General features: G+C 41.2%; 1 protein-coding gene across 1 annotated transcript in view; it reads left to right on the plus strand.

Annotated features, from left to right (window-relative positions):
- Nucleotides 1-22,656, plus strand: part of LOC147662083 (echinoderm microtubule-associated protein-like 4) — a 133,666-nt gene extending 111,010 nt beyond the window's left edge. Inside the window, exons 15-17 of the mRNA XM_086951124.1 lie at nt 2,326-2,424; nt 5,317-5,447; nt 19,922-22,656. Coding sequence (XP_086807250.1) covers nt 2,326-2,424; nt 5,317-5,447; nt 19,922-20,431 — 740 coding nt within the window. The 3' untranslated portion in view covers nt 20,432-22,656. The remainder of the gene's footprint in view (nt 1-2,325; nt 2,425-5,316; nt 5,448-19,921) is intronic.
- Nucleotides 22,657-22,981: the final 325 nt, after the last annotated feature.

The raw sequence follows: 22,981 nt of genomic DNA on the forward strand, positions 1-22,981 counted from the left end.
ACTGTACTGAAAGCAACTCCCGAGCGGCTCCATCCCACAGTAACAATCATCTACAAATTGCAGAAAGGAACACAAGCTCATCGGGTGTACTCCCAAGAACTCTGCTCTTACACTTGGCTTATTTAAATTGACGCTCAAAACCTTTTAAAATTATTCTGTTAAGAAAATATCGAAAATCTAATTTCAAAACTCAGTGTAACGTAATAGAACATGTTAAAAGCAAAAATAAACCTGATCTTTAGTAATAAATATGAAGCAAGAGCTTTGGCGTCTCCCTCCTTAGCCTGGAATTTTAGATTCAAGTCTCTGTATTATCACTGACATTCTCAATCTCTTAATAAACGCTGTTCAATTGTAGGACTTGTGACATGCAAGGTGTGCGAAAATATTTGTCATGCCCTGGTCTGTCTTCCAGGGTTTTTGGCCTCTGCGACTAGTTTTATTTGAATGGTGTCTAGTATAACTCGTTTTGCTGATGGTCCCTTTGGTGGGTGGGGGGTGGAGTGGGGGAGGTGTTAAGGGCAGTCGCGGCTGGTGACATTTGAAAGTGGAGGGGCGATTGTGTGAACTTGTGTACCTCGAAAGAGATCTTTACTACATTCGTCAACATGTTGCCTCATACTTTACTTGCAGGCGCAGAAGGCAAGAGCCCACTCTTGTAATCTCCCCCTAAACGTGAGAGCAGGAAGCGAACCCTCGCTGTGAAGCGCGCACATTTACGAGGCCTAAATCCATTGTTTGTTTAGCTCACCACCCAATTCAAGTTTGAGCCCACCATATGCACTACCCCCCTGCTGCAGCATACAGAGAGAACAGGGAGAGTGAGTGGGTGGTGTTACTCAAGGGCAGGGGAGAGTGGCTTGGGGGAGTGACTTTCCCACTGTTGTTAATACTGTCTGTTTGAGCGGCCTAAGGCTGCCCAAACAGTTAGTATTAACAACAGTGGGCAAGCCACTCCCCCAAGCCACTCCCCCCTGCCCTCGAGTAACACCGCCCACTGTAAACCAAAACCAGGAAGTTCTGTTTTCTCGCTGTGCGAGAAGGCAGAAACAAATGGTAGTTATATTATTACGGCAATAATTAACTACCATTTGGTCCGGCCTTCTCGCACGGCGAGAAAGCAGGGGTGGCGGTGCCCAAACGCCCCCATGGAGAAACCGCCACTGGTTAAGGGCTGCCCCACAACTTTCCTCTGTAGAATCACATTTCGGACCCTACCCACTTGGGCCCATGTTGTTGGTTCGGATTGCTTGCAGATCAGATAAACCATTTATGATCTTCGTTTAGTTTGTTCCGGCTCTTTTCCCTTCTTACCCAGTGTATGAATGCCAAGGTATTCCGTTTTTTTGTGGTGCCTTTGTTCATTCCGGTGTTTTTTTGTGGTTCTGTTGCGGAGCCTCAGTTTGCGTTCTGGAATTTTCAGGTACTATCTGCGTAAACGTAGAATAATACAAATCCCAGCATGTTATTTGGTTGCATGGTGATGACTGAAGGAACAAAACTTGGCTTTGTGCCACTTTGTACCAGTGCACCTTGGTACTTGTAACTTGCTATTTTTTACATTGATCAGGACCCTCGGCGCAGGGCACTGGGGTGAGGAGGTCGAGGAACATGATCCACTTTACACCAAGAAGATCTAAAAAAAAAAAAGTGTGGGTTCACTACAGTATAATCTGTCAGCCCCTCCCCAGATGTATCACCAAAATGAACATATGTATCTACCTGTTACGGCATAATGTGTTCCAGTTCGAACACTTTTCGCGTTTCACAAATCGCTCAACAAATGTTCATTATGCCAACTCGAATATGCACGTACTGGCAGCACATGAATGAAATGGATGGTGGCTTCTTGCCATGGTTGCCGATCCTGTACTTCCCAATAAGGAAGCACATTGACATCTGCTGGAACACGCTTTGCACTGTATTGAACATCTGACATTGAACCAAAAGTACAACAAATTATTATGCAATAGATTAAATGTAACTTTATTATTAATGTGAAAAAGAATTGATGTGGTTTAATTTACTGGATATAAATTCATTAGCTAACTTTTTTCAGGTGGTTTTTTTCAGAGATCAGAAAACCTTCAGTGTTCACTTTTCCTCATTACTGTGCTCTCGCGACACTGCTCAACTGCTTTTGTACATTATTGCCCGAAGTGATAATGCATTGGTCCAGACCATAATAGCCTTACTTGAGGAGAAAATAAATATAAAATAAACTTGTAAAGAAAAGCACTGTTTAAGTGAGTGCTGCATATGCACGTCTCCCTATTTCAAATGAGAAATATCTAAAACAATTTTAATCCCTTGTATCTTTTTCAGGGGATATTCCAGGTGGTTGTAAACTAATCCGGAATCGTTCAGACTGTAAAGACATCGATTGGACAACCTACACATGTGTGCTAGGCTTTCAAGTGTTTGGTAAGAACCATTGGGTAACCTTGCTGTGCTATTGCTATTCTTGATAGACACTTTACAAATAACAGAGTGCAAACTGTACGTAAGCTGTTCAAGTCTTGGATGGAATTTCCTCCTTGTTAGGTGGGCAATACTGATCCTACCTGCTCTCTTATTTGCAACCAATGTGGTACCCTGCTGCCTAGTCACCAGATCTGAACCTGCTTGCAGAGGGACTCCTCAACGCTTTTCATCATCACTACAAGGCATAAGTACACCTGCAGGGGGCGAAAAAACCTCCATTCCCCGAAGAATGTGCCCGATCCTCATTTCCTTTGTTCTAAAAATGAAGGTGGACTGGAACCTGCTCATCTAGCTGGCATTCCATCCCACCTTTTATTCATTTGTACTGATTTGGTCTTACACGTCCCACTGTGGACAGCCCATGTCACAACTTTTTAAGTTCAATCGTGCATCGTGCCACAATCTCTTTGCAGATGTTTAGGTGCACAAAGACTATGTAGCATGTTTAGGAGAAAAGCCTTCCGATGCATGCCTGAACCCTGTGTGACAAACTATGTGGTTTCTTAAGAATTGTTTGGTGCGTTTGCAGAGAAAATAGACGTATTTCACTAAAGACAATGAGTTTCATATTTTAGCAGGAAGAATAAAGGAGTAAGCGCTGGAGCGAAGGAACAAGTGTTTTTAACATGCTCCTTGAAACCCAGCGCAGTATTGAGCTGTCCTGTCCAGAGACCCTAGAACTTGGGGTTTACACTGGTTAACCAATAATCAGCAGTTGCAGTTACACACAATAAAGGTGGAATTTGCTTGGTCACACAGCACTATCACCCGGTACCTGGAGATGTGTTTCTGAGTAGTCAAGGCAATGGGCAGTGCTTCATTTGGAATTGAAAGATTCTCACAAACTGTACCTTCTTCTGTATTAGGAACTGCTTTGTATTCCCAGGCTTGGTGTGGTGGCTATGGCCAGTGGTTGCGGTTTGGTGCCAGGCGAGTCTCCAGACTAGACATTTGCACAACCATTTGCACAACGCGGTACAGGAATTCTCAGTCTATCAAACATGTAAAAGATAAAATCATTAAAGGATTTTATGAATCTGTTTTTAAAAATCAGTATTAATTCAATACGCATTATTAAGAATCAACGTTAGAAATTAATAGAATCCAGTAATCAGTATTAGAAAAAATACAATATTTGTGAGAATGGCAGTTGACATTTTAATAATACAGCAAGCATGCTACATAAAGTCAATACCCTCATCTAAATTTAATTGGATTGAAATAGAATAAGGTGTCAATTCAGAAACCCTGTAAAGAGTTCTGACGAGAGAATAACTGCATAAGCATTAAGCCTTTGCTCTTTAATTAAAAGTCTTAAACTGGAAAGTATTCTGAGCTATAAATCAGCAGACATCATAATAATGCAGAAAATACGTTTAAATAATCTCTCATAAAGAAATAGATGGTACCAAGGAACCCCGTGATGGGTCTCCAGGAATTACAAGTGAGAGACCCAATCTCTTCTCTAGGAACCCGCACTAATATAAACACATCAACCTATAAGTTGAAACAAGTTTTACATTCTTCCTTCACAGCAACCAGTAAGATTTCAGCAAATTCCTGGGAATAGGTAAACTCCTCTATTTCTCATGTCTTCACAATGAGCCATAGACACAAGCCCGTCAAAAGATACTTGGTCCACATTTTGCGGTTAATCATCTTTGTTGTCTCCTCTCCCTGAGAACCTCACTGTCAGTTGTCTAACACAAAGCAAATGCCTATTCCCTAGCTAACTGAAGGCTTCTGGAAAGTTACAGTATCTGCAGCAAAAAAGAAAAACACCCCATTCAAACAGCACATCAATGTTAAAATAGGCCTTTCAATGCTAAAGTGAAGCTTCCATTAACCTCTTCGACGCGGTGCAAATTCAGCAACGACACGGCGGAATTTGACGCGTGCGCAGGTCGGACGCATCAAATCTCCATTGCACACGAACTTCAGCCATATATAGAACAATTATGACCCATTGCTTAAACTGTAGCCAGGTCCGCACCACACCTCCAGAAGCAGCAACCCTCCCTCTTTGCACAATTTTTGGACACACACAGAAGAGGTTTTCTGCAGGACCTGAGGACACACCAGACTGTGCATCCAACATACAATAGAGGTTGGGTTGTGGGCTTGTCCTCTGGCCAGAATATGCCCCAACCCTCCGAATTTGGCCAACCCCTTCGACAAAGCAAGGGACTGGCCGCAGGTGCCCACTTACAGCCAGGCCCTACACCCACCCTTATATGGCCACTTAACCCCCAACTTGCTCAGCCTACAACCCTTCACAGCAAAGATTGACCAAAAGGTTTCCTTTTTCAATGATGTTCAGCGGTCATCTCTCTGCACTATGAATTCTCAGAATGTCAGACTAAATTATTTTAGAGTTTTTCATGCAAGTGGCTAATACTAGCTCCTATATCAGAGAATATTCTTATTTTTTGACAACACCACATTTAGAAAGGTTGATTGTGGAAACACATTGGTACAATGGATGTATCCATCGTGTGGTTTTGTGTAAACTAAAGACTTATAGTAGAAGACAAGGCTTCTCATTGTTCCCTCATTTCTGAGTATATTCTGTGAGAAATACTCTGCTGCTGAGAAATGGAGAAGGTCACCACAAATTAGCCCACTTAGCCAAGAATATATCATGGTAATTTATTTATTTTTAGTTTTTATCCGGTATGCATTCCATATTATATGTGCTGGAAAGCATTTGTAGAGGTGTGGGATACATAGGGTTAAGCTGAAGCGAGTGTGTTAGTTGTAATTTATTCTTGTTCTTTTTGATACTTTTATGTATACTATGTGTTAAATGTTGGGGTTTTTTTTGCATCTTAGGAGTGTGGCCTGAAGGGTCAGACGGAACCGATATTAATGCCGTAATAAGATCCCACAACCGAAAGATGATAGCAGTAGCTGATGATTTCTGCAAGGTCCATCTATTTCAGTATCCGTGCTCTAAACCAAAGGTAAATCTGATTTTTTTAGCTAAACACTGGTCGTTGAATCTCCAAAGAACATGCAAATATCTTTTACATCTTAACTTTATCTGTATTCCAAATGATGACTTAATATTGGACTTTTTGTGTTGTGCATGAACCAGTTTATTTAAGAACATATTATTTATGCTTTCTGTTCATGTATGCAGCATTTCTGACCAGCGTCGCTCTGGTTGCTTCTTTCTAAAGACCAGTAATTTTTGACTTACTCAATGCTCTGTGCAATTTGTTTTCTTCTGTGCTACATCAAATTAATAAAGGTTCTCTCTTTCTTGTCCTCCACTTTTAAGAGGTAGTTGTACAAAATAGTTTCTCCCCCACAGTATCCAATGAAATTTGTGCAAATAAAGATTCATTAAACGCACAGTACCAACAGTTTAACCCGTTTTTCCTCTGCAGATAGATTTGTCACATACCCAGATTCTGGCCTTTACTAAAAGAACAATGTACCTCCTTAGTTTTTGAAAATAAATGTGTTTACAAAGACTCATCCAAAAATAGCAACCATTCTTGCTGGGGAAGGTACCTTTCCATTCTGAAACCCGAAAATCTTGATTGGTCACAAAGTAAAATCTTTAATCTTGAAACCTGTCTCTTGTGTTTTAGTCCTATTTCTCCTTTGTTTTAATCTATTGTACTTGCGACTACATTATTTGAATTCTTAATGTAACGTGACCGAACCTCTTTTCGGTGTGCCGTCACTCTCCATAATGGGTCTTGCGTTTCACTTTGTCTGTAGCATGTGTAGATGTAGATAAACCTGCTCTGCCTACTCCTGCTATCTAGTGTCGCCCTTCCTATTGCAACTTGATTTTGTTATAAGAACTCAAAGTCACAAATAAGAACTATGAGTCACAAGACCTGTTGTGACTCCTCTGTTTGTCCACAATGCATGAGGACACAGACTCCACCGTGGGATTATTTTCTTCCACCATTTGGTTTGAACCGTTTGAGCAAGAGCTCCAAGACAGACGCATTTGCGCCTACTTTTCATGCCAAACTCTTAGAAACTTTGTGACCTACAATTAAGAATACAACTGGCAAACCTTCTCCACCTCCCGAGAGACTTGTAGTTAACAGGTTACATTTTCAGAGGGTGGCCAAAGAAGATCTTGGAAAGTGCATCCTTCCAATTCTGCCTAAGTTGAAACTGTAAACTGGTGGTTGGACCAGCAAAGTGTTTTCGACCTTTGTCTCTATCCCCATTGAACATGACCACAACACCTGCAACTTCTGTGCCGCCTTTAGCTACAAGAAGACGCTTGGTGGTTACTGCCTAGAGAGATGCTAAATGCATCATAAGATGCAATGACCATACTCGCTCGAGACCCCAACATCTTCAGGAAACGCAACCTTCCTAAGCCAGAAGAAGCTGGACGCTTGGGCATTCTGGTGACAGAAGGCACAGCCAGCCCCGAGATAGTGTGCTCCAACTCCTCTAACAAGCGTGACAAAACTGAGACTCCAGCTCTGAAAACTTCCAGCCCTCACACCAATACACACCCAGGTGTGTTGATGTAGCAACGACATCCAGAGGCCAGGTCACAAAGCTGTGATGCCAAAAGCACGCCAAGGCAGAGCCCCGCTTCCACATGAGATGGGTTATGAGCCCTGAGCGGAGCCTTAAAAGGCAACAAATTTCAGGTCTGACTCCAGCACCCCATGCTGGTTGACTGCAAGCCCGGGCCTCGACGCCCACCAAGTCGCTGCTGCCCAAAAGCATTGATCCACACCAGTAGCTGCCAAACAGATGACAAAACCACCTTTCATGCCAAGGTCCGACTGCTGCTCCTATTCTGCTACCTCTACCTGAAATGAAGTCTGACACCAAGCAAAGTACTCTTCTTACACCCAAAACCTGCAAGCTCCTCTCCAAGGTGTTACTAGGTGAGCCTGCATATATGCTCTTGTGCACACACAACAAGGGCAGGTTCACATTTTGAAGAGGAGCTGGCCTCAAAAAACGAAAGGACTAGCAGCAGAAGGTAGCAAACCCAGCTTCTTACTCCATGATACTCCTTCACCAATTGCTCTTCCCTCCTGCCTCCCACTCAGCCACCATATACTGACTCCTTGGACAGGACAGTCCACACTTGTTCAAATCCAGACGCTAGGCCCCAGCTCCTATGGAGTGGGATGACCCCTGATAGTACTATACAGTTGACTCTATAGACAACCATAACATAGAGCCCTACCCCACAAATCGTTTCCTACAATTACAAGAAGCCAGTAAAGGCCACGATTGTAATGCCTAGGGTGGACAAATAATACAAGATTCTCGCCCTTCTGACCCACTTTCCATTCGCTGTGTGGTTACCCAGACTCCCTTGATACAGTGTGGAAACCTGCTTCAGCACAGGCGACAGGTGAGGCTTGCCAGAAAAGGAGAACACGTGTATTGATGCAGCTCGCAAGCCAAGTGGGTGATAGTGGGGACTGCCCCCCTTAGGTGCATCACCAATTCTGTGGGCCTCCTATTTCCATATGTTATGTATCATTGTTAGGAATTGGTAAAGCAACTCCAAGAAACCCATAGGAGAAGGGACAAGAGCTTGTGACCAAGGAAAACGTTATATCTAATGCCAGCATTCACTACACCCTCAATTCAGCAATGCCAATACCCAATGCATCAATGAAATATCCTTATACAGTGCCTTGTTTGGCTACGTATCTCGGGGATATGGCCAGAGGTATATCAGCATCTTTTCAATCTTCTTTCAATGGAGAGCATTTAATTGGCCCACAGATTGAAATTCAAGAGAAAATGAACACACTGAAATAGCCAAATCTATGGGTGTTCTTCAAGATACTCCCCTGAAAACTGTGTTTCGGAGACAGCAGTTCTGAGGCAGAGCGGAGAACTTCACCCAGTCAGGAGCAAGTTTACCAGTGCCAACATCTGTCCTTTCAAGGTCCCAGAAACGCAAGAGGTACCCCGAGAGCGGTTACAGGGCAACAACTGGAACAAAAGTACAGGCAGCTCCTGCAGGCAACCTCCCAACCTGACTTTGCATTGGTCCTCCCAGATTGCACACCTGTCGAGGTGCGATTACTGTATTTTCTTCCCTACAGTGAGGAGATCGCCTCGGATCAGTGGGTCCTCGTGGTTACTGTCTCGAACTGCTGGAAGGCACTCCTCGCGAACAGTGCCATTGAACCGGTGCACCCACACCAAAGAGGCCAAGGAGTGTAATTTGTAGCTCCCAAAAAGGACAGTAATTTGGGCAGGTCCTAAGTATCGGGCTCTTCAATTACAACATCCTGTTGGAGCACTCTCACATGACCACCCTCCAGTACTTCATAAATTAGCTGGGTCTAAAGGTTGTTTACTTCCATATCCCTATCCACTTGCGCCACCACAGGTTCCTTCACTTTGTGGTAAGTGGACAACACTGCCAGTTCAAAGCTCTGCCCTTCGAATTGACTTCCGCACCAACGATGTTTATAATGTCTAGAGGTGGCAGACCTGCATCTGTGCAGAAGCGCTATCTGTGTCTTTCCATACTTAGCTGGCTGGCTGATAAAGAGCAGCAGCAGCCTACAATGTCTAGCACACACTTGAACACCAGGGTTCCTACTTCACAGTCTAGGGTTTACTATCGGTGTCCTAAAATTCCACCTCCAATGCCAACAAATCAAGCCCTCTCTAAGCTCCATGCTGAAAGCTGTTACAGAGAGAGCATACAATGGGGAGCAAAGAGTGAAGCAATTCAAAAAGCTACTGCCTCCCATTTCATTTTGGGTCTTAAGTTACAATTTGGAAATTGCCACTTTTAGGAAGTTGACAATTTCTTGTCTCAGCAATTTGGTGCCTGCAGCCTATATCCTGGTTAATGTCTTAAAAATTGGTTGTATCATCAATAGGAGAACATTATAAATGTATCAAACAAAGAGAGAAGAGCACATCAAACGTATCCTATCCAATTTAATATTGTTTCAGTCCAATATTTTATCTTGGCAATTGGAGATAACTTTAAACATAGTACTCAAAAGTATCTAGAAATCAGAGAGCAGTACATGTGATATTCACATTATGTACATAGATTGAAAATTAGTTGAGCAATGCAAGCAAAATCAAGAGTAGCAGCCAAACTGGAGGTCCTAATCCTAGAGCCTTCCCGGTCATGGTGGTTTACAAACAGCCGACATGTGTTTCGTTACATATGCGTAACTTTCTCAAGGCTTACTCTCTGGGTTTCAAACAGCTGATACAACATTGAACCGTATTAGTATTTTTCTTGACGTAATACTTGATTTGTTGAGTAAAATCTGGCACGTAGATTTAGAGGAGCTCCCCCCGTTAGAATCCCCAACCTGTCAGTGGGTGGTTCCCAAATAATATGCAATAGACCCTCATTTAGTGAAACGGCTGCTAGTATGCATGAAAGGCATGTTTTGTGTGGCAACCAAGCGTTTTGATACGTTCTTTTTAAAAAAGCCAGTACACGGAGACCGCAGGATCGCCCCGTACTTTGGACCTTACTGGCTTTTTAAAAAAAGGACGTATCAAAGCCCTTGGTTGCCATACAAAACATGCCTTTCATGCATACTAGCAGCAGTTTCACTAAAGAAAAATAAGAAAAATACTCAATCTTTTTCTGTTCTCTTCTCTCTTTGTTTGATACATTTATAATGTACTCCTATTGATGAAGCAATCATTGTTGTAGGACCTTTAGTACTGGCCATTTAGCTAAATCTAATGACCAAATTGCAAATTGTTGAAGTAAAATTTTAGAGTGCCGAGGTACAACCAATTTCTAAGACATTTAATAACAGGTATTTAATACCTGTTTACTTGGCATCCTTGGTAGTGGGATGCCTCTGTTACCTTGAATGGCATCGTAATCTCTATATATTGATATACTGGAAACGGATAACGCTAAGTTACTTAGAGAATTTGATGTGCGACTGTTCAAACCATCACTACCGCCCTATGATAATGTAAAATCCTGGTTCATGTGACTGGGTGTAGCTGGCATTTGGTCTTTGTGTATTTCTCCCAGACAGGGAGACAGAGGGGGAATAGGTGTAGACAGGATGGGCAATCTCTGACGATGAGGGGAGGAGCTGTCACCTACCACACTTACACAGCACAAGGGCTCTGCCTCAGCAAACTCACAAAGGGTTTCATATGGGTCTTTTGTTCCCCCAGATAAGCTAGGACCAATGCAGGGAGGCAGCAAATTCCAAACACTTTTGGGGTGGAAAACTACAGAACCCCCTTCTACTTTAAAATTGGCACCATAAATAAATATTGAACCTGCAGACTCATCTCTGCAGTATGCCTCTGGACCTGTGGAAGACTCAGAAGGACTGTTCTGCTGCAAGAAGGACTGGTGCCTTGCCTTCTCGACTACCTTCGAAGGACTGGACCTGCATCTTTAACCCAGGGCCACCTGAGTAACTCCAAGGGCTAGTTATCTGGTCTCCTGATCAGAGACTCGGCAGAAGAGGCTCCAACCAACTTGCACCCAGCACCAGGAGTCTGCCTGCTGTGAGTCTTGCCCCCCAAGTGGTGCCACCCCAGTCCTGGACCCAGGAAAGTAGGCCTGAAGGTGCTCTGCCAGCCCAGCTGTGGTCTCTTGGGCACAAGCAATGCAGCGTGACGCATGTCCTTGTAGCTCCATAACAGAACTGCTGCTGCACATCCCCGATGCATGAGCTCACATCGCAGCTCCTTGACTGCATGACACATCTTCAACGCAGGACTTTGCCTCACAAGCCCCCTTCATCAACCTCATTCTTCACGCCTACGCAGGACCTCGCATTGCAAGCACCATCGACTGCTTTATGTGAACCGCTTCTGAGCAACGCGTCTTCAATGCAGGATCTCTCATTGCAGCCCACTGCTTCTTCAGAACTGCCAGTGGCGCAGGATCTTGCAATGCTCCACAACCAGGATTTAAGGTACTTTGTTCCTCTGACCTCACTTGGTCCCTGTACCCAGCCCATGCTTCATCACAGTCAGCCTGAACTTGGGACTTTGTCCTATTCTGGCAGACCAGATAACCACAGTAGGCTCTTGGTGCTTTTAAGCATTATTTTTACCTAAATATTTAATATTGCTTATCTTTGGTTCTATTGATTGAATTTTTGTTGTTTCGGTCTAAAAAAAATAATAATTACAGTTGACTCTTTTTTCTAAATTGTTGAACTAGTGTACCAGAGGGCTCGGCACAGGTTAATTTTGTTTTTTCTTGTGTTTCACCATGACAAGAATTGTGGTTGCTGCTTGAGTGGAAGACTACCTTTACAACGCCATTGTTACACCGCTGTATGTTTACAATTCTTGTTTTACATTGCACGTCGTTTCAATGACTTGGCTGGAGGGTGCTGCAAGCTGAGGAATAGTACGATTTACTATCCAACACCTTACCTACTGTACGTAGACCGGTGATGGAATAGTAAATCTTACAGTCCAGCGCCCTCCAGCGCAAGTCGTTGAAATTACTTGTGTTGTAAGATACCGGGATCAACATGATCGCGTAGTATCATCATACATTTGCTTGAGTAGGGTTTTACCCAACTCACCAGTAACCCAGTTTTCTACACATTGCAATAGTACCCCTCATGGGATTACACATGCACATTCCTCTAAGAGTGCCTTGCACAGTAATGGTTACGATCGGAAGGCTAGTAGAAAGAGCTAGTGTTTATAAAAGGCCCACATTCAGTGACTTTTGCAGTGATGAAATAGCAACAGACTGTTGCTCAGCGGGCCTTTCCTCAACACTCTCCCACAAGTGGCCATTATCACCGATGCCTCACTGTTGGGAGGAGGGTGCACCTTAATCACATCCCTGTTTAAGGCACCTGGACTCCCCAGCACCAGGTCTTTTCCATCAATTACCTTAAACTCCTGGTGGTCCTTCTAGACCTGAAAGCCTTCCTCAGGCTCAACCAGGGAAGACAGTCCTCTTAAAGAACAACAACATGACTGACATGTAGCACATTCAAAAGGAAGGGGTGAATCCCACTCCCCACTGTTGCCTGCACATACTCTGAAGAACTGCCATTGGGCAATCTACATCCAGAGCCCCCTTGCCTTGGGTGAACAGTGACTTTGTGGACCTGCTCAGAACATATCCGTAATAGAATTCCACCCACAAGTTATCCTTTCATTAATGTGGCACGCCTACATTGACCTCTTCACTACTGCAAAAGAAAAAAAGAAAAAACTTAACTTCCAGGTGCTCACACACACAGTCCATGGGCAATGCACTATGGATGAATGGGTGGGGATATTGCCTACGCCTTTCCTCCTCTTTCCCGCATCCTGTACTTGTTAAGAAAGATGAGCCACGTGTCCATGACACTCATCAGAGTGACCTCAATGTGGAAGATGCAACCATAGTACTCCATGCTATTAGAGATGTCCTTCAGCCCCCAACTAGAGGATGTCACTGAGGCAGAAGAGTGTCACTAAATATCAGAATTAACTCTTACACCAAACAGCTCAACCTAACTATTTGGCCCCTGAGGTCCTAGAGTATAGTTATCTAAGCTTCCCAGAGAAATGTTTGCTTATGCTGTGTGAGGCTCTTAAACCCACCACACATGCATGTTACGCGACCAGGTGGAAAAGATTTGTTGTTTACTGTCTTTTACAACAAATAGACCTTTTGCAGCCTCTGTGCGAGATATCCTCTGCTACCTCCTGTACTTTCAACAAGGAAGCCTGGCATTCACCTCCATATGCTTGCACCTAGCCACAGCTGCAGTATATATTCAAAAGAGGGAACTATCATTCCTTTTCAGAATCCAGGTGACGAAGGCCTTCATGGAGGGGCTGCCCTATGAACCACTCCACTCCTTTAACTTGCAGTTTCCGTCATGGAATGTAGTTTTCCTAATATAGCCTCTCTCTGGCATATTAGTGATCTTTATGCCATGACAATTCAGGAAACTTATATTCAGGTCCACTGGTAGATTGAGGACCTCAGGACCAACCCAAATGTTTTGCCAAGGTAGTCCCACACCTTTCACCTAAGTTAGACAATTGAGATGCCTATATTCTTTCCACAACCAGGCTCAATAGCTGAAAGGGCCGTACACACCCTAGATGTTAAAAGGGGACTCGTACTATAAGACAGGGTCTAGTGCTTTTGTGAAACAAATCCACTTTTGGTGGCCTTTGCCAGACATTACTAGGGACACGCCATCTCTAAACTGGGCATTGAGAGAAGCACTAAGTGCATTCAGACTTGCTATGCTAAGGCAAAACATGTACGTGTGTGCCCCCCCACCCCCACAGCGCACACTTCATGTGCAGAAAGGTTGTCTCCTTGGCTTTCCTCTGGAATAGCCCGCTAGCTGAAAAGATGCAATATGGTCAACACCACACACATTCACTGAAAACAACTGTGTGAATATTCTAGCCTGTCAACCGGCAGTGATTGGCCAACTTGTGCTAAGGACTCCATTCCAAACATCTGCATCATCTGCCCGCTAGCCTCCCATTGTGGGAACGTGTTTTACAGTCTATGCAGACCATGTATATTTAGAGCCACATGCTACAAACTTAAGATATTACTCACCCAGTAAGCATCAGTTTGTAGCCTGTAATGCTGTAGATTCACAAGCGCCCACCCCTCTTTTTGGAAGCTGGTGAGGTTCACAGATGTTTCTTTATTTTCCTTAAACTTACATATCACAATGCACAGCACACTTGTCTTGAAAACTACATTTAACTTACACTAATCAACTGCAGGTTTGAAAACAATCCGAGTCTGTGTCCTCGTGCATTGTGAACTGTGAAAAGTCGCAATGCATCTTGAGTTCTTTTAGCAAAATCAAGTTGCAATGTTTGAGCTGAACACTAGATGGCAAGAGTATTCAGAGCAAGCACATCTATATCATTACAGTCTATGGACAGATGCTTACAGGGTAACGTTTTCCTTCTATTTCTTTTGCACAGAGACAGTATTACCTTTGTGTGCATGGATTATAGTGCAGTCCTTAGGGTTTCACATTACTGCAATACATCATGGCATTTTGTTAGGCAAAGATATGCCATATCCTTCGTTCGTGCAGTGATTTCTGTGCTTGGTCCGCTTACATCATCTCTGTGAAGGCCATCTCATCTTTGGGCACCATATAGTTGTATATATCTCAAAGAAGAAAGTTCCAAATTAATAATTGTTCCCTTATTACAAGCGGAGGAAACAACAACTTCACCTCGGTTTCATAGACCTAAAGGCAGCGTTTGACAGTGTAGACCGTCCCCTCCTATGGAAAAAACTGCGAGCTGGAAAATTCCGGAGAGGTTGCTACGAGGAATACTGCAATTCTATTCTAAAACATGGATAAGAATCAAGATAGGAGACTGCACTAGACTATCCAGGAAGCTGCCTACAACCAAAGGCCTAAAACAAGGTTGCGTATTGGCACCACACCTTTTTAATTTGTTTGTCTGATCTTGCACAAAGGCTTGATCGTATTATTTTCAATTCTCTGCAGATAGGTAAATTATTACTAACACATCTCTCATACGCCGACAATGTGGTGTTAATGAGTTTAACTAAGGTCGGTCTTCGAAGAGCTCCAAATGAGATGTCAGAATATATTTCATTTAACAAATTAGAAATAAATATATCAAAAACTAAAACAATGTTGATTGGTAATCACCGGAGAAGCAAGCAGAACATCTGGCTAAATGACAACCAGACAGATGAAGTAAAAAGTTACGAAAATCTGGGTTTCTATATAGATAATAGACAAAACCATCTAGAACAAAAAATGTACATGTCACAGAGAACCAGTGCCATTATATTTACTTTCAGAAGACTGGCAAAAAAATGTAATGGACTGTCATACAAACCTCTGCTTGCAGTGATGGTGGCCAAAATGCTGCCAACGTATGCAGTACCGCTCTACATGGCAAAGATTCAGACCTTTTAAACTGACTAATAGTCTCAACTTATAAAAATGTTTTCCAGATACACCAGTCAGGCTTCACCGGCCCAGGTTTGACTTAAATTTGGTCTCTTAAACGAAAATATAGGGAGAATGTATACCACAATAAAACTTTGGTATCGGTTGAAACAGAGCGTAGTTACCTCACCAGTTAACAAAGCCCTTTGGACAGAAGTGGATGAGGATAAAACAGCACCATACAGCCAATATCTATATAAATCCTTCTTAACAACCTACACGACTGAGTTATGGAATAAAAACTTGCCTTATCAGTCCTTTAAACAAGTAATAAACAAATCCGCAAAATTCCATTCACTAGTGTTTGACAAAAATATCTTCAACTCAAGGTGAATAATAACTTTAAGACCCTTGCACCAGCACCTTACTTGAGCCTAACATTCTCAATCTATTTGAAGAAAAAATTAATGGCTATACGTTTTGGGAAACTACCGTCGATAGCGGACCAGCCAACCTGGGTGCACATAGGGCCTAAATCATGTCGACTTTGCGTCTATAATGAAGAGGATTTTATCATTCTAATCTGTACATGCTCTAAACTTCTCAATGCACAAGTCACTTTACTTAGAAAAACTTTTAATGCCAGAGATATCAGGACCTGCAGAGCTACAATAATTTCAGGGCTAGACCTATTGGACCCACAATTGAATTGCAAATTGATTAAATTCTTTAATGTCTTCGAACAGTCCCTGAAAATTGACTCAAAAAAATCCAGCCAGAAGTTGGCAATTTTTTTGACTTCTCTAAAGTAAAGCAAGCGAATCAAACTTTTAAACAACAGATCAAGTCTGTTGAAATGGTTGGGACTTGGCCAGTGCAAATAGACAGGGATCTGGACTAATAATTAGAGCATGTTTAATTAACAGTGTTTAAAATGTTATCAGCAACATATTGATGTCAAGTTTTAAAAACGGGCACATTTTATTGATTGTTTTAAATTACTTTTTATGTTGTTAATGTTTTAATTGATCAAACAATAAAACTTACTTAGCCTAGTTCCATGATGTTGCAGGCTGTCCAACAACGTTTTTAACTATACACCTCTACCTGAAGCTATAAGTCATCATGTTTATATCGATTTGGTAATTTATTATTCACCTTCTAATTAAAAAACTAAAAAGTATATACCCCATTCTATCTCCGAAATGGTTTCTGGATTAGTGTCTAGTTCACAAATCTAAGACAGATGCACTATGTAGAAAATAAGGGGCCAGTCCTGTTCTCCAGGTGAGGACATTTGTGTCCCCAGCTGTCTTTCAATAACGGCATCAGGGATATTTATTTTCCTCACAACGAGCAAGTGCTATTGACAAGTTGTGGTTATAGGCAATGAGTTTAAAATTAGGGGAGTCCCACATTACTTCACATTGCAAGCACACATACACATTGGAATTGACGGGGCACTTTCCACCTTGCTTGGGTAATAGCTACATCTTAAGTTCTTCCCAGCCAATTTTAGTGCTTTCTATATAGTACTTGTATGAAAGTGTTTTTCCCCAAATATTAAGGAAAGTTCGAACAGTAAAGCATCTTCTTTCTACTGTCTTCTAATTAGCTGGAATCTCTTTCCTCATACGTAGGAATATTCACTGGTGCCAGTATGGACACTGACATTTATTTTCTGTTGTCTAGCACCTTTAGAGGAAAAGGCTCAGTTCCAGAAAGAAATTGCCTGTGACTGGAGTTCCTTATTTTCCAAATAACTCGCATGCAATATATTTTCGATTTTGGATAATTTGTTTTTCTTTTGCAATACCCATTTCTGTCTTCAGACGTTGCCAGGATAGTATTAGATGTTGATGGCAGAGTTTGAACGCAAAGGCTATATGCCGGATTGTATTTGTGACCTTTTTGGTCCTGAAACATGGCTGATCTGAGTGCAGTGTCATCTGCCACGAGAATTGGATTAGATACCAAAATTAGTGAGAACAGTTTTGTTAGCGACAAGATTTGAACAGTTTTTCCTAAACCTCAGGTGGTACTAAGGTCACAACGTGCTTTTGTTCTTAAATGGTATCAGATTTAAATCAGTTAATTAATTTGACTGTTTTCTTTCAAATTCCTTTAACGCAATCGTAATAAACTTTACAGAATTTGGATGTGAATTAACTGCTAAAATACTACTAGAGTAAGTAATGTACTAGTACAGTAAGTATATAACACAGGCTTCTAATTTGCCTTACCCTATTGAATACAAAACATTGTTAACAGACACTAACACAACCCATCCTGGTACTTATGGCAACCCATTAAGTTTGAGACATGGTGATTGCAGTGTTTTTGATTAGTATTTGTAGCGCAGGACCTGCCAGTCACTTAATACTAAATCTCCAGTCTTGCTTCAGCCTGAGGGTTGAAGTGCTGTATTGGATTGATTTAAAGTTTATGAATATGAGAGGGATATCCTACAGAAAAACGTACCTGTAACATTACTTCTGTGTTGAGGGCATATTTTCCGGGTCCATAAACAAGTCTTTGCTAATCTTGAACGCATAAAAAAAGAACATCTGTAAAAGAATTCTCCAGGAGCGGAGTTAATTGAGCTGAAGTAGGCCCAACTCTTCTTCAAAACAAGACATAAATGGTCAGTCACCCTTATGCATTGGGGCGACTGTTTCAAAGTTTTTTTTTTCTTTACCTGTATTTTTTTACGTTTTTATATTTTTTTTAAGTGAAGGCGAAAACAATTATATATTTATCGGAAACGTTTGTAAATATGTTTATGAAGTTTTGAGGTCTATCCTGTTGCTCCGAATCATTTTAATTTTTAGGGATCTAGGGAGGATACCCTTACTGGAGAAAAGTGTTGCAGATGAGAAACACTTTACAGTCGAGCATCCTTAAGGTTTAAACAGTTCTTTTGGGCCAGAAATCCTTGCAGTCAATGAAAAAAATGCCTTCCATCTTGATTATGATACCTCAGCCAGTGACTTAACTCCCATGAATTGTGTTCATCCAACAAATTTCCCTAAAATTACAAGTGTAATCGCTTAATTTTTTGAAGACCTCGAGGAGCAGTTGGGCCAATTCAGATGAACAGAAATCTGGTGGCATTGTGTGTTTTGGAGTTACTGTTCTCGTTCCTGTTCCCGCCTGGTCTAAGAGAAAGGGTATTGGGTTCCTTTTGTCTTGAAAGTGCAGTTATCCCACATAAAGTTCTGATAAGATGACTCAAAATTGAGAGATATGTAGCTCCTTCCTTGATCATTCATAGATAAAACTGTTGTTGACATTTGTTCTTTGTCTTCAACAGTATTAGTTCTGTCACATGTCCTATTTTCCCCCACAAATGGGTCGCAGAACAATGGTGCTTGAGCCACTGATTCTATTTCTACGTGTCTGGTGCTGCCAATATTCAGAAGAAGCCCTATGAAGCATTCATTACAGATAACGTCCTGCTGTCTTATGCAATTTCCATAATTTTATCCCATGGGCCAGAATGGTTCAGCAGCATATTTTTGCATGATAACCATTCCATCCTGACTTTCTTGCCATTCTAGGAATACAAAGGAGGGTATTAATGTTAACGTCTATCTCCATAGTATGCACCACTTTAACCTCAGTCATTAGCTCAGACTAATTTTCTGACCTGATTGACTAGCAGTTTGCAAAGTTCGTGTTTCATGTCCTGTGTCAGTCTGAGAACTGGAGACCCCACATAGAGCTTGTGAGGGATGTCTTCCTAGTCTAAGATTTATGGTAGGTGCCTCATTTGATCCCTTTGCTGGTTGCGAGCCGAGGGGTAAGGCTAAGGTCAAATCATGCATCAAGAGTAGACTCTTTAGGAGAGTCCCAAGTATACCACCGTGATTCATTCGCAATATCCTGGCACTGGCCATAGGAGAGATTGTCTTCCCGGTACTTCATTTCAAGTGAATGCCATTCTTCCGGTTAGGCTTCCTTCTTGCTGCTGTATTTCAAGTGTAGAAGCTCCTTGCTGTTTAGGAAAGCTTATTTTAGCTTGTCAAATTATTGAAAAAGGAGACTGAGCCTGCTTTACAGCCCTTACTTGCCATCCTGAATATCCCCAGTACTTTCCGTTTGTCAAGGAAATAATTAATAAACAGCTCATGGACCATCATTCACATATGCACCTCGTCTATGACCCCAAAACTCTTTTCCTTGCTCCTCCGCATCGAAGACGAAGAAGCGCAAAGGGCAGGAAGTAACAAATAAAATAGTGGTAGAATGCTATTGGTTGTAGTCAGATGTTAAAACGTAGAGACGTCGTCTTTGCTGTGTTAATAAGACCTGTAGTGTTTTGTTAAGTAAATATTGCTTCCGGGTAAAGTATAAAGCATAATTTAAGCCTTTGTTCTAGACATAAAAACTGGTTTGTCTTTTATTTTTCAATACAAATGTTGATAGTACTGTGAATTAACATGGTAGATATGACCGTTTGAAATTACATTGATGTTCAGAAGAGATTATGTGATAACTTATTGTTTGTTGCGAAGGGTAACAATTTAAAATTAATTACTTTTGATGTTTTTTTTGTTCCTTCTCCCTAGGCCCCAAGTCACAAATACAGCGCCCACAGCAGCCATGTTACCAATGTTAGCTTTTGTCACAATGACAGTCACTTGATTTCAACTGGAGGAAAAGACATGAGCATCATTCAGTGGAGAGTGGTGGAAAAAGTATCTCTTTCACAGAATGACAATTCATCAGAAATCGGTACCACTAAAGCCCATGCCCTTCCCATTGACAATGCTTTACAGCCAGGAACCCCAGACTCACTTCCTCAGTCTTTCAACGAAATATCACATAACGAAAATGTGATTTCTAGTTCTCCTGTGTTACTGGAGAACAACGTGGAGGAGACTGTGGAAACACCTGAAGATCAGATGGAAGCGGAAAGAGAAACTAGCAACCTAAACCAAGTTGAAACAAACAGTCAGGAAACATTTAATGAGATGAACGAGGAGCAGGATGAGTTGACTCCTCTTACTAAAGACCAGCAAGATACCGAAAACCAGCAGGATACCGAAGAGCAGCCGAATAGTTCACCAGTGTCTTAACCAATTGAACTCAGAGGATCATTCTTTTTCACCCTCAGTGGTGTTTGCTTTCGTTTTGGGAAGAGGGTTTCTAGTTGGGAGGAGTAAGTAGCTGAGAATGGTGATTCCCCCCCAGACTAATGGGGTTTTTGTGTGATTGTCGTCTGAAGATCTATTTGAAGGTGTGGAGCGACAAATGAACGGGCCGGTGTCGACCGTAGTGGGACAGAACTGTAGCTTTGTTATTATTCTGCAGCATGTGTCAGAGTTTGTATGTTGTATATGTTTGGAAAGGGTAAGGGTGGGGCAATTGTAGTATTGCACTTAAAAATATCAAAGAGAACTTCCAACACCAAACTAGAGCACTATCGGATTTTGCCACTTGATTTGGTGGCTTGTTTGTCAGTGCATAGCAGTGTGGCAGGTGAGGCGGGCCTTTATGAAGCCTATTACTTTCCTTCTAAGGAAAACTGATGTGATGCTCATGGCACTGCCTTCTTAATAAACACATATGCAATTTTCTTAATGTAGTTGTAGCTTGTGGACATGTGCTGGCAGTCCTTTTGCCCTGCATGCCCTTCTTAGAGAATCAATCTTAAGAAACACTTTGTCTTGTAGAACTATTGACAATAAGCGTTTTAAAAAAATGACTGTAAGCATTTAAATAAAAAAATTAGTGTAGCAAAATTATGAACCGCATATGTGCTAAAAAGATTAATTTGTTAGTGTGGGTGCGGCTCCAGTTAAAAGATTTTTGTATTGTAATTTTAGTAATCGAAACCCAAATTTGTCCGTTTTCTCTGCACTCTAGACAGAATATCACAAAAAGGTCTGAATTTTAGAAGATTCATTTTCTTCATATATGGTGAATTCCCTGGTGCAAAAGCAAACAGTAAATGGTGTTGTTTCAAATGATTCAAACTGGTGCTAGGGATTTATGCGATGTATTGATATTTTTTATATTTGCCAAAATTAAGAAATTAAGATTTTTCTTTCTTTAGTAACCCTGATATAAGCTTTTTAGCTGCACATATTGTGCATTTGTTTTTCACGACTTTTCTAAGTCGCTGTTGTAAACCCTACTTTCATATGGCTGTATTTAGCCAAATATGGGACATCATGGCATTTTTGTTATTAACAAAAACCTGTTTTATGTATATTTTATTCAACAACTTCACTTTTCATACGATTCAGTTTTGCGAATTAAGGAAAGCCTTTGGCAAAAGTGTTTTCCTTTAGATTTCTCTTTACATTTTGATTGCATAAAACATTTTTGGAAACTTGCTGCATTTTGCTAATATTTTAGGTGAAAATGTTTAGAAAGGTTGGATGAGTTTGAGTCTTAAGTGTGTAAGCGTTTACGTGATTGCACCATTCCAAAGTGCATCAGAACTGTCATTCCCTTTTAGTATTTTCTCAGGAGTAATGGTGCAGCAGATCAGGTATTTAGCCATCAGTTCATAGAAAAACTAGTTGAGTGGACTTCCCTAAGGAATTTAAGGAGTCTATTTACTAAAACATGTTGTCCTTGGCGCAGAATAGTATCTTCCTTTTAGTAAATAGAGTCCTTATATATTTATACATATATATCTATATCTTGTTTACATCAGTTCTTGAAAACCTCAAAATACTGTAGTTCTCTTCACAAGAAGAGCAAAATGAATTCCATACAAAAGCCATCTGTTTTAAGTGTGCTCTGTATATAGCATATTATGAGAAGAGGTGTAGTGTCTGACTCCTCGATTTGCTAAACAGTAGCAATAGAACACAACATTGAGTCTTGGTTAGGTTACACATAATAAAATATCAGGCTGTATAGTAAATAGGGTTGGTGCAACAAACAGTGCGGAAATTGGTATTTCAGTGTATCTTATGTTCTTGTGTTTAATACCATTTCATTTTTAAAAATCTACATGTGTCAACCTGGGGTTTTCATGTGAGTGAGATTTATGGTTGTGACAGTTTCCTTGTGTTGTAGTTCATGTTTTTTACTAATATGCAAAAAGCCTTACAGCTTTCAGTTGCTGGTAACTACTGTTTATTGGATACAAAAATCTGTGATAATGGATGGAAACGAGTGGAATCATTTAATTGTAGATGTTTTAGGGAAAGACAATTGTGAATGAAATATGAATAAGAGTGTTTCATGTGAAAATGTTTGAGCCATTTCTACCTATCATGCATTCCTGTCTCATGGCAGAACATTTTGAAGATTACAAAAACAGAATAAAATAATGAAAATGCAAGTGTTTGTATTTTTGAGCTGCAAAGTTAAATCGTTAATGTAAGGATATTATGTTTGGGGTATAACCTAAGAATACATGATTGGGCTTTAATTAAATAAAGAAGCTTTCCAAAGATGATAAGGCTAAAATAGGTAAGTTAGTTCCTGAAATGTTTTAAATAAAGTTACAGGAATGTGACAATTGCTGGAGGCAGGCAGATCTATATATATATAGATTGGTACAAAATCTCTTGGTTTACCTGACCGTCTCCCAAGGCAGACATTTCCCCAAATAACACTGTATACTTGTCCTCTTCATTTTCTTCAATTCTCCTTATAACTAATTT

This window comes from Lissotriton vulgaris, unplaced genomic scaffold (genome assembly GCF_964263255.1).
Source record: "Lissotriton vulgaris unplaced genomic scaffold, aLisVul1.2 SCAFFOLD_4152, whole genome shotgun sequence".
Taxonomy (NCBI): Eukaryota; Metazoa; Chordata; class Amphibia; order Caudata; family Salamandridae; genus Lissotriton; species Lissotriton vulgaris.